The sequence below is a fragment of the Sorex fumeus genome, unplaced genomic scaffold (genome assembly GCF_029834395.1).
Source record: "Sorex fumeus unplaced genomic scaffold, SorFum_2.1 ptg000009l, whole genome shotgun sequence".
Lineage (NCBI taxonomy): Eukaryota > Metazoa > Chordata > Mammalia > Eulipotyphla > Soricidae > Sorex > Sorex fumeus.
In genome coordinates this window covers 32,537,094-32,549,633 of record NW_026606066.1, presented here as the reverse complement: position 1 = coordinate 32,549,633, position 12,540 = coordinate 32,537,094, and the positions used below count along the sequence as shown (strand labels likewise).

Below are 12,540 nucleotides of genomic sequence, written 5' to 3'. Positions count from 1 at the left end.
TATATTGCTTTTAATTATTGCCTTTCCAATTATTATGAAGAGGAGAAGAAATTAGAGGGTAAAGGGCAAACATTTTTGTATTTAATGACAATCATTGATGCCCTCTACATGGCACATATATGAATGCTGTCTCTCAAGGGCCATGTATAAAGACAATTATGTGGTTCTTTTGATCTCTGCTCAACTCCTACCACAGAGGTCCTTTCTTATCCATTTTTTGCCAGTGTCCTTTTTTCCTTAGTCTTTTCCATTCATATACTGATAACATTGACTAATAACTTAAGTCTGCTCACCTTTGAAGATGTCCCCATGACTAGTGATAACATTCAACCTTGACCTGCCAAACTGAGATTGCAGGTTCTTTGACTTAGCTGCTTTCTTAGTTTTAGCCCTGTGACTTTACAACTTTCCTTTCCCCTACTTCTCTTAATGTGAGGGACAATCACCAAGACCTGAAGTTGTCTGACTAGGAAATAAATTGTGGTTTTTTACATGCAATTCCAGCTTTACTTTTTCTCTGAACTTAGAAGTTCCCAAGTAGACCAGAACTCAGAATGCCAGTGAGTCCTCCAATTGGTATATAGTCTAGGGAGATAGGTAATGGAATGTAGATAATAAAATACATTTTACTATTTCTTTTAAATACTACAGGTATAAGTCGAAAGATTTTTGGGAATGTTTTCTAACATGCTGATGTACTTAATGTAATACTTACTGCTTTCAGTTGGGGGTTATATCTTTCATTCTAAGGTGACAAAAGCTCTGTTTAATATCTTTTTAATAGTAATGAAAGTGCCAACCAGAAATAATTCAAATAGAAAAAGATTAGTTGAATAAATTATAGTATAGTCATGTAAGTAAATATCATTTGGTGTTATAAATCATGATCTAATTATCTATGTATTGATCTGGAAAATAGATGATGTATTACTAAGTTACAAATGTTAGTTACAGAATAATATGTTTCTCTATTCATGTTTATGACCGTGGAAAAATAAATAGGAAGTAAGATATGCCAAAACAATTATTTAAAGTCAAGGATTGGCAAAGTACTACCTGCAGGTTAAATATGGTCTGCCATCTATCTTTGTAAATGAAGTTTAGCTGGATCACAACCATGCTGGTATCTACTTTTCTGCAATAATACTGCAGTTGAATAGATGCAACTGAGACAGTATGACCCACACGGTCTGATATGTGAACAACCTGATGTTTTACAGAAAAAGAAAACAAACTGCTGACTTAGTTCAGATAAGTGTTTCTTAATCAGTAATTGTGTGGCTCCCTGTGGGCTTCTAAGGATATCCTAAGGAGATCACCAGTGAAAATCATGTAAATAGGGGCTGTAGGGTAAGGGGTGGCATGGAACAAGACTGGAGGCCAAACTATAGGACAGAGGGGTCCACAGGAAGGAAACAGTGTCAGAAGCAGTCTTGGGTAGAAAAAGATTGAGAAATGCAGGTCTAGATTACTTAATCATAGCTGACTGACTTATCAAAATTGTTTTGTCTTTTTTCTACAAGGAGCAAGCTGTATAAAATTGTATAAAATAATATGTGCCGATTATAGAACTATTGGAACCTAGTTAAAAATGTATTAGTAATATTAAACTAAGGTGGAATTTATAAGTAAAATCATAAATGAAACTTTGAATGAAGCTTCCAAAGTTCCATTTCAAAGTATGATTTATGTTGTATTTTCTTACTTCTAAATTTAAAACCCGTATATGAACATAATTTTTAAATTTACAAATAAGGATCAGTTTTAAAATTTTATTTTAGAATTTCAACATGTTATTTTCATCTTAGTGCATTAGTCCTCTTAGACCAATCGAGTAATACACTGTAGCACTGTAGCACTGTCCTCCCTTTGTTGATCGATTTGCTCAAGCAGGCACCAGTAATGTTTCCATTGTGAGACTTGTTAGTTTTTTGCATATCTAATATGCCACAGGGAGCTTGCCAGGGTCTGCTGTGCAGGCGGGATACTCTCGGTAGCTTGCCAGGCTCTCTGAGAGGGACGGAGCTAAATTTAATAAAGTTCATTTAAATAAAGTTTGGGGAATAAGAAATAATAACAACAAATAAATATTTAAGACAATATCTTTTGCATAGTTTTATCAACTGGATAGAAAAACAATCCCATGCAAGAGTTTTCCTAAATGTTTAGAGCTTCAGAAGATAAGTGAAATCTATGTGGAACTTCCCAAAGAGGTTTTTATTTTTTTAAGAGCTAAACTCACTTGAATGCATAAATTATGAATATTTTATTACAAAGGGCAATTCTGATGTAGCTAAGCAAATTTTGCTTCAAAATCCTGTAGGATAAAACCTTAAAAAAGATGTTTGAGTAATCAGGAAATAATTAAGATAGTCAGAAGACCTGCTAATTAACATTAGGTGAGGGAATACTTGAAAATGGAATTCATATTAACTAGAACTTCCAGATGACATGCATCTTTATTAAAAGAAACAGAAGTAAACAGTACATTAATTAAACTTTCAAATACACAAAATAAGGGGACTTCTTTAATGCCAGTAAAGAAAGAAATAATATAATGAAATTTGTTTAAAAATATCAAGCAATTAAAATGAGAAATATGTATTAAGTTTTAAAAAACTTCTAAATTTACATATCCAGAAAGAATGTCAGTAATAAAATGTATTAATGCATCCATGACTTTCCTGATTTTAGAATATGTTATGTTTGGATTTGTTTTTTTTTTTTTGACTAGTTAATATCAATTCCATGAAAGAATTTCCTGAGTGTCATAATACCGTTTACACCTTTCCAAAGTCAAGAATTTTCCCTAATATTCTCAAAGATTAATATTCTGGTCTGTCTAGAGGACTAAAATAAAAGCATAACTTATCTCAATTTTAGATCACATAGAGCTTAAACACTACATGCACCTTACTATTTTGTAAAAGGGAATTGCTGCCCTTCGTATCTACTTCAATAACTTTAACTCTGCCATCTGGTTCAGTCTACCTATATAATAGCATCTCTTGTGAGATTGTTTGCACTGTTTAATACGCAACTATGTGGCATTCACTAGTAAACTTCAAACTTTTCCTCCTGTTTTGACATCAAACCATTCATTTCTCACTTTCTTTCACCACTGGTCTATGCTTTTCAAAACCTGACCTTCAAACCCCCAGCAAAATGTCCCTTCCTTTATTAAAAATATATTTCTCACCAAAAGAATCATTTCCTGCTTTATGCTTTTGTGCCTCTTACCAGCTTTTATCATAAAGGTGAGGTCTCTAAATGACTGTCTCGTGTCCTTGGCAAGACATTAGTCAAGTCAGTAGCTATTTTATTTACCACTTTCTTCAGTACCTAGCACAGTTGACTGTTAGCAAATTGTTAATATGCATTTGGTAACTAATAAATGACCTCCTTTGAAAACATCAATGAAAGGAAACCTGTTTAACTGTTCACAAAAAGACACCTTTGTTCCATCTTCTCAATGCAAAATGAATCAGATAACTGCCGAACAGGGCAGATAGTTTAATTCAGGCAAATATGCTTTAAAATTGGAGTTGAATTGTATATCAAAGCAACAGGTATTTTCACCGCTGTGGGGGACAGAGGGGTAATGCCACACCCAACTGTGCTCAAGGCTTACTACTGACTCTGTACTGAGGGATCACTACCAGCAGTGGTCCCTAGATCATATATGGTACATGAGTATCTAACCAGGGTCACATGCAAGGCAAGTGCCTTACTCCCATACTCTCTCCAGCCCCTTCACCCCTTCAATAGCATTAGTGTCTTATGAAGTCCTCTATGCCGTTGGAGTGATCAGTGATCAGTCCTCTAAGCAGTTGGAGATTGCATAGTGATCAGTGAGTGAAAACTTCCTGCCTTCTGTGCCACCTCCTAGCATTTTGTGGCCTCAGTAGCCTCATCTTTAAAAAAATAATCATCATTTCAACCTTACCTCTTTTATTAGATTGTTATGAGAAATAAAAAGTAAGTGGTAGCACATATATATATATATATCATAAATAAAGCATACTGGAAAGATATATATATAATCTATAAGAATAAGAAAATGTCTAGTCAGAATATTTAGATCAAATTTGTCTGAAGTATCTTATAAAATGTTTGCAACCAGGAAAGATTTTTGGTATGCAGTAACTCATTTCTATCACAAGAAACAGAGTAATTATATGGGGGCAAATTTTAAGAGTTTTTTTTGTTGTTGCTTTGTGAATCTGTTAAAACTTCAAATTCAATATGAGGAATCCTTATATATGAGTTTCAGGCCTAAAATAATATTTAACCTAATTTACATGCTGACCATTAAGGAAGATTGGATATATTTCCCTCTCTGATGCTGTTAAAGTGGATATAGTAAAGATTCAATGTCTTTTCCATCATACTTAATACAAACTGAAATTGTAATAAACCTTCCAAAAAGTGAAAAGTATATATTTTAGAACTCAAGGACAAAAATAAGAATGTGAGCATTTGTTTATTTGTAATACCACCAGACCTTGGGTCTATAGATGGAATTCCCCACCTTGTCTAGTCTTGAACTGGTTGGCACAACACAGAAAGGGACAGAGACCAACTGCTGATCCCTGACTCAATTAAGTAGAAATAAGAAGGCTCAGCATTTTTGATGTATGTGCAAGCTTTTGTTTTCCCCATATGCAGAATGGTTTAGTAATTCCTTCTCATTTGATTACTTAGCCCATTGTTACATAGTTTCAGATTGGTTGGACCAATTAAAAGATTTTAATTCCCTCTCTTTTAATGTGAGTTCAATAGCATAACTCTAAACAATCTCTATGAACACCAGTTTTGCTAGGTTTAAATGTGTTATGGATCTTGCTGTGCCCTATGGAGTTTTAGTATATTTTCCCAAAGAGCCATTGAGCAGAGACTATCTTGAATAACAGATGAGTCCTGATAATTCAGATTTTAAGTCATTCTGACCTCTCTGGAAGTCTGTAGGCCTAAAGGATTACAAGCATTAGTAGCTACATTATCAAAATGACAAGATATCTGTAAATGATTTGGCTAATCTTCATGTTGTGTTTCTGCTTAATATAATTATTTAGACATGATTTAGATGATAACTAATAAGCACTATGAGTGCTTACCATTAAAAAAACAGCTTTAATTTTAAAAAATAATTACCAAAACCAACCCTGTTTCTTCCCTCTCCTTTACCCATCATCCCAAAGTTAACATTTCATTTGTTAATGCTTAACTACTTGGTGTAATGGTTGAATTTCAAGTTCATATTTTTGACAGAATTAAAATATGAAATGCTAAATGAAACTACCATTGCTTTTATTTTTTCTGGACCACTCCTGATGTTGCTCAGCATCACTACTGGTGGTACTTAGGGAACCATATGCAGTGCTGGAGATCAAGTAGGCCTAATGCCAGGGGAACAAGGGAAGCTTCTTACCTCTATACTATATCTCTGGCCCTCCAAAACTGTGATTGCTTAATAACATTTCATGCTACCTTTGTACTGAGTCACCCTCTTGGGAGGTAGTTGATTTTCTTATATATGAAAGACTTTCATGGAACATATTTAAAACCCAAGGATATTAGACAGAAAGCTACCTGCTTCAAGTGGCAAAACTAAGTCATTTTTCATAAATTACTATGATCTTGAGTGACCTGGTAATGAAAACTGACACTTTGGAGTTCTGTTTCAGGCAAGCAGAATGAGCTAAAATCTGTGCTGTAATAATAATGGACTAGAAATCAAATTTCTGTGTTGAGTTCTTTATTTTGGAGGGGAGAAGAATATCATCAGTGCTCACCTGACTATACCTGGTGGGGTGTGGGGCTTATGGGACTATTGAAGGGCCAGGGATTGAACCAGGGTAAGTCATGGATATATGTAACTTTAATACTGTGTCTCTGTGTCTCTCTTAGAAGATAAAGGGAAGTTAAAAGTCAACAACTCCAGTCAGCCATCTAGCTCTGAAAGCAGCTCATTTCTCCTCAAGTCTGGCACAGCACCCTTGCCACCTGGAGCAGCCACTTCTCCCTCCAAGAGCACAAATGGAGCTTCTGGTTCTGTTTCTGAATCAGAAGAAGAAAAAGCCAAAAAATTACTTTATTGTTCACTATGCAAAGTGGCTGTGAACTCATTGTCACAGCTAGAGGCACACAACACAGGTTAGCAGTTATCATTTGAATTTAAAGAATGTTTATGAGAAAGACCTCTCCCATCAGAAAAATGTATCTTTTATTATTCTATGTCTTCTCTACTTTTTTGATTTAAAGCAGTGATTTTTTTTAAAGAAAACTCTTATTCTAATGGCTTTGGAAGTAACAAAAGCAGATGGAAGACAAAACTTGTGTTTTTTACTTCCTCAAAAGAATCCAGTACTCTCCAAGGTTATCATGATAAAGTGACAGAGATGAATGAAAACCTCTATGTATAATGTTCATACATAGAGAAGAAATGACTAAAAGTCTCAGTAGAAAAATGTTGAAAACATAAAAACCTAATATAGTATATATTTCAGCTATTAAAATATAATTATAAGAAAATGTACATGTCATTTGAAATGTAAGATTGTTTTTTCTTTTTGGGTCACACCTGGTGATGCACAGGGGTTACTCTTGGCTCCACACTAAGGAATTACTCCTGGCAGTAGCTCAGGGGACCATACGGGATGCTGGGAATTGAACCAGGGTCGGCCGCGTGCAAGGCACAGCCCTACCCGCTGTGATATGTGTCCAGCCCCAGAAATGTAAAATTTTTTAATATTTTCAGTATATTGCCAAAAAGTGGGAAAAAATATACTAAAATGAGAAGTGATTATCTGAGAGGTGAAAATATGGACAATGATTATTTTCTTATGTCTCACTATTTTCTCTGTTTTCTTTTGTGCATGCTTTTATGTTTTCCTACTCTTTTACAATTAAAATGTATTAAATTTATGATCAGCATTAAAATGGTTATTTTTAAGAAAGCATTTGGGAAATTCAGTCTGAACATAAACCTCTCTGGGATTATAGAAAACACAGTTCTTAAATAGCTGTTTAGTATTTGTCTCTTTCTGTCCTAGGATCTAAACACAAGACTATGGTGGAAGCTCGTAACGGAGCTGGTCCAATTAAGTCCTATCCGAGACCTGGCTCACGATTAAAGATGCAAAACGGCAGTAAGGGGTCAGGACTACAGAACAAGACATTTCATTGTGAAATCTGTGATGTTCATGTCAATTCAGAAATTCAGCTCAAGCAGGTAATACAACCTGAATTAGCAGTCGCTGATACAAGGGTCTCCAGTTGATTATGTAACTCCTCATCTCTGTAATAGTTCTCAGTATATTTGCTGTTGCAGTTTACAAATTTTATAGAATGCATTTAGTTAGAAGACAGTACATAGAAAATACTGGAAAGTAAAAGTCAGTGCCCAGTACTTGTGCACCTAGTCACACTCTGTAGGTTTCCAGGAAAGGAACGGATGGGCATAGTGGTCACCTGGAGTTTACAGTCCAGCAATAATTTCTTGAAAGATAAGTGAAATATGCAGTCTGTCTTTTAGCCCAAAATCTGGTTAGGGAGAGAGGTTCATCATTCACTGTGGATAACAGTACAAAAAGTTGAAGCAAGTGTTAGTTATAGAGAAAGAAAAGGGAAAGAGAGACCTCTACAATTAAGTCAGAGGGAGTCTTTGAGTGATGACTTTGCCTAAACCGCCTTGGAGCTATGAATCTAGAACCAGGTACAGAAAAACTGGCTGCCTCTACCTAGGAGATATTTTTTCTCTTCGAATAACTGTCACATTTAAATTCCGCTAATGCATCCAACTTTTTCCAGCACATTTCTAGCCGAAGGCATAAGGATCGGGTTGCTGGGAAACCTCTGAAGCCGAAATACAGCCCTTACAACAAACTCCAGAGGAGCCCAAGCATTTTAGCAGTAAGTTCACCTCACCTGCTCATCTGTTTGTGCAGCAACCTTGCTAAGTAGGGCATGAACTGTAAGGAGTTACTGGGAACTAATTGGTCCTGAAAGGGTTTGAATTTAAATAGTCTATAGAAGTTCTCCTAGGAACTACTTAACCCTGCTGTAATACACCTTGAAGCAATCTTCCTCTCCTCTCTTTCGACCCCACCCCAAATTTTCTCATCCTCTCTTTTGCCATCTCCTTCCAGATCCTCCCCCCTCTGCCTCTATCCATTTCTGTCTTTGTCTCTCTGTCTCTCTCTGTGTCTCTCTGTCTGTTTCTTCTCTCTCTCTCTCTCTCTCTCTCTCTCATACACACATACTTTGTATGTACTTGTAGTGTTTGCTTTCCATATCTATTAGGTCTATTGATAATCACACTAATTTCCCTGCCCTATGTTCCTACTTGAGATATTTCCCAAGTCTATGCAAATATACCCAGGGGCTTCAGTTGTATCATATAAATAGCCAGGTCATAGATTTCTTAATTTCCCTGAGACTTGGCCTCGTGTGCCATCTATCTGAGACAGAAACTGGGATTGCCAAATGAGGGTGATGTTGAGATTACCTTCTAGTTTCTCCCAAGCCTCTGTCTGTTGCGGAAAGCAGGTGTTAGCTGCATTAAACAATCCCAGCTTGCAAAGTATTCCTGATTGCAAAAGAGCAAAATTAAGGAATGAATGCTTACTTCACAGTAATATTTTACCCTGTGATTCTTTTAAATAGAGGAAGTTTTCTAAATAAACCTTTGGGCTATAAGAGAAAAAAAAATGGTTATCAAAAGAAGGAAGAGGGCAAAGGAATGGGCAGATCTGAAGAAAGGGGCAAGTGTACAGTGAAGGACAGAACTAAAGTTAGTGTAACGTGTGCACATGTTGGCTTTTGGTGACCCATACCTCAATCTAATAGCTACTGCAGCTTATGTAATGTTCCAGTGCAATGACACTGAAATTAACAAATCAAGCCCACTTAGAATCATTCCCAGTGAAAGAACCAGGAGTGGGAGAGATCACACTGTGGGTTGGTCACATTCCTTGCATGTGGCCAACCCAGTCTTATCCCTGCATCACATATGGTCCCCTGGAGCCCTCCCGGAGTGATTCCTGAGTGCGGAGCCTTGGAATAACCCCCGAGCATCTCCAGATGTGGCCCCCAAAACAGGAAAATAAAAAACATAAGCTGTAGTTCTTCAAGGAATACTTTCAATGGTCAGAGAGAAAGAGAGACACATAGAGGGGTGTGAGGAAGAGGGGAGGAAGAGACTTCATCTCTTCACGGGTCCTTAATGGTCTGAACCCGTTACCTACCCCAGTGCCTCTTCTAAGAGAGGATGGGAAGTGTGGTGTGCACCCTTAAAATTACAGACCAGCACTACCCTCAAGACTGCACTGCTAGAGGCTAATTTTTGTTAGAACTCTCCTGTTCAGACTGGAACCCCCCTGGGCGTTCGTTCATTCTGAGCAGCAGCCTAAGTGAGTTTCCAATCCTTAGCGCCCAAGGCACAGGCCCAGGGGAAAAGGTGACACAAACACAGAGACCAAGAGCTGCCGAGGGTCTCTGGGAACCCCCTGGAAAGGAATCTCTCTGTATTGCCTTCCTAGAGCCCTGGCTGGTCAAACGGGGGCTTCTCGTGAAGGCAGACGGGTCGGTGTGGGTGGGGGTGGGGGTGGGGGGAGGGCGCTCTCCCTTAAAGCCCCTCTCCACCCCTGCCCTCTGGTTCTCTCCCACCATCAGGCAAAACTCGCCTTCCAGAAGGACATGATGAAGCCCCTGGCGCCCGCCTTCCTGTCGTCGCCCCTGGCGGCGGCGGCGGCCGTGTCCTCGGCGCTGTCCCTGCCCCCGCGCCCGTCCGCGTCCCTGCTGCAGGCCGCCGCCCTGCCCCCCGCGCTGCTCCGACCCGCGCACGGGCCCCTGCGCGCCGCGCCCGCCTCCATCCTCTTCGCGCCCTACTGACCCGCCGCCCTGCGCCCGCCGGGACCGCCAGCCCACCCCGAGCGCCCCCGCCGCCCCAGACGCTCCGGCCCCCGGATGCCACCGTGCGCCCAGGACCGCTCCGCTCCGCCGGGGATCCGAGCTGCACCGGCTTGACCTCCCTCCCTCCCTCCCCTGCCCACTCCTGTCTAATTCGTGACTCGGTTTCTTGCAACGGTATTGGTCCCACCCCCGACCCTCACCCCCCAGAGCCGCATTGTAGACCGTTCTCTGACTGTCTTTCCATGGGTGTGATCTGATGCAGGAACAATAGGGAATCCTTTTTTCCTGCCAGACTTGAAAAACGGGTCTTCCTTTCTCGCACGGCTGTAAATAACTGGAATCCAGCGGGCGACCACGGAGCATGGGACAAAACGAGCGCAAGTGCTGACTTGTGGCTGCCACCTTAGCCAACGGAGCACCAAGCTTTTTTTCTCTTGGGTGTACTGTTGTTGACAGGGATTGTGTACTGTTCTAGACCCAAGTACTCTTGTTTCCTGTGTAGTACTAGACCTGTATCTCTCGTTGGAACTAAACCTTTTCAGTTGCTGTGTAAAACGTTAGGAAGCAAAGTAGCTTTGAATTTTTCTCTTTAAGAGAGCAAAAGATAAAAACGACGCCTTTTCTTTATTTCACATATTCTTTGGTGATATTTAAACAAAATAGAAAGCCATATAACGTAGCTATAATTATAATGTTTCCTATTTTTGTTTAACTTATTTTGTAGCTTCCTCATGAGTGTGAGTTGCTAAGCAAATGCATACAAACAGAAAAAAAAAAAGAGCTTCCTAAATTGCATCTGTTTGCACCTCTTGTGCATCTGCAAGAAGACAATGAATTCATGTGTTTCTACGTAATCATCTTCCTCATTTTTAAACCTGTTTTCATTTGTAATGATGCTACATAATTCTGTGGCTCCCTAATGCAATAATGTACAGAAGATAAAAAAATTTATAACTGAACAGTCTGTCTTTCTGTTCTTGGAATATGTTGCAGGCCATGCCCCTGTGCCCCCCATTCTAAGCTGATATCAACAAGACTGTAGTGTTTGTGATATCAGGGGCAAGAGGTGCCATAAAAGAACAAAATAGAGTGAACTCTTTTAGAGCATCTATATCTGCAATCTGTAAATGGTAAAATGTCTGTGTATTTTTTTAAATGTACCTTTTCAATAAAAGTACAAAAAAATAAAAAAATCTGTTTGTATTTTCAAAGTTATTTTCTCCTGAGACACCTCCAATTTTAAATCATCTGATGAAAGATTTTCAGTAGGTGCAAAGATTGCTTCTTACATATTTAGCATTTCCAGCTCTTATTTGCAGCATATTTATTTGTCATGTTTATTCATTAGTGTTCACAGCATCTGCATGAGGCCAGACTTTACTGCTGTTTTCCCTTTGAATCACTAAGAAGTTGGGCCAAAGTTGCGAGCTTGGCTTAAACTCACCGTAGCAGCCTGCTAAAAAAAAAATTGGTTTTTGTTTGTTTTTGTTTTTTTAATGTTTCTGGAGTCTTTTAAATGTTAGTTTTGTTGTTGTTGTTTTGTTTTGTTTTGTTTTTATTCGTGTCCAAAACATTTAAGATCTCTTTTTAGAGAATTTTGTTCACCCCTTTACTTTGTGAAATTAACCCAATCAAGATTCAGATGACTCAAAATAACCCCCATTTTATTAATACATCATGATTGGGGGAAAATAGGAATTGAGAGAGGAGTGAGTTCTTTGCCTCAGGCATCTGTAGAAGACCCTTGTTGGTATTTACTCATCAGTGGAGGGGTATGGTGAGGTGAGAGGAGGCAGAAGGGTAGAGTAGGATGGGGATGGTTTCACTCATTGGTCTCTGGATGGAGGTGGCTGAAAGGCTGAAAAAGCAGAGATCTACTGGAACACTTTACACGGGGCCTATGTTGGCCTCCTCAACTTCTTGAACTCAAGTAGGACATGGTAACCCAGGGATCCCAGAAAGAACATTTTAAGAAATAAAAACTTCTATAAAATAGTCCCAAAACTCTCAGCCTGTCACTACATGCCACATTTCTTTGATCAAGCAAGTCACATAATGCCAATTCAGGGACAGAAAGTTGTACTTCACTTTTAATTATTATTGAGGTGATACTGACATATAATGTTATATTAATTTAAAATGCACTTTATCATGATTACACAGGATCACAGTAAGCCAAGTCATCATACACAGTTACCAAAAACTATTTTTGTGAGGAATACTTTTAAGATCTGCCCTACAAGCAAATTTCAGATATGCAATACATTATTATTAACTGTGATCACCATGCTGAATGCTGTGTCCTTGTGTTTTTATAACTAGAAGTTTACACCTTTTGACTCACCTCACCAGTGTCACCCAACCCCCCACAATTTGTATCTGGTAACCACTAATTTGTTCTCTGCATCTACGGGCTTAAGTCTACTTTTGCTTTTAATTTCATATATAAATTAGATCATAGGACATTTCTCTTTCTTTGACATTGCAATTAGATTTTCCATGTTGTCACAAATAATAAGATCTCATTCTCATAAATGAATAATATTCCATTGTATATTTGATTTCACATTCTATTATGAAGATCAAAGAATGCTTAACTACTTTTAATCTATAATTTGGGAGGAG

General features: G+C 38.4%; 1 protein-coding gene across 4 annotated transcripts in view; it reads left to right on the top strand.

The window, feature by feature from the left end:
- Positions 1-11,102, top strand: part of ZNF385B (zinc finger protein 385B) — a 385,075-nt gene extending 373,973 nt beyond the window's left edge. For all 4 annotated transcript variants that reach the window (XM_056110152.1, XM_056110153.1, XM_056110155.1 and 1 more), the window contains 4 exons: positions 5,911-6,156; positions 7,056-7,234; positions 7,813-7,914; positions 9,676-11,102. In XM_056110152.1, coding sequence (XP_055966127.1) covers positions 5,911-6,156; positions 7,056-7,234; positions 7,813-7,914; positions 9,676-9,894 — 746 coding nt within the window. In that variant the 3' untranslated portion in view covers positions 9,895-11,102. The remainder of the gene's footprint in view (positions 1-5,910; positions 6,157-7,055; positions 7,235-7,812; positions 7,915-9,675) is intronic.
- Positions 11,103-12,540: the final 1,438 nt, after the last annotated feature.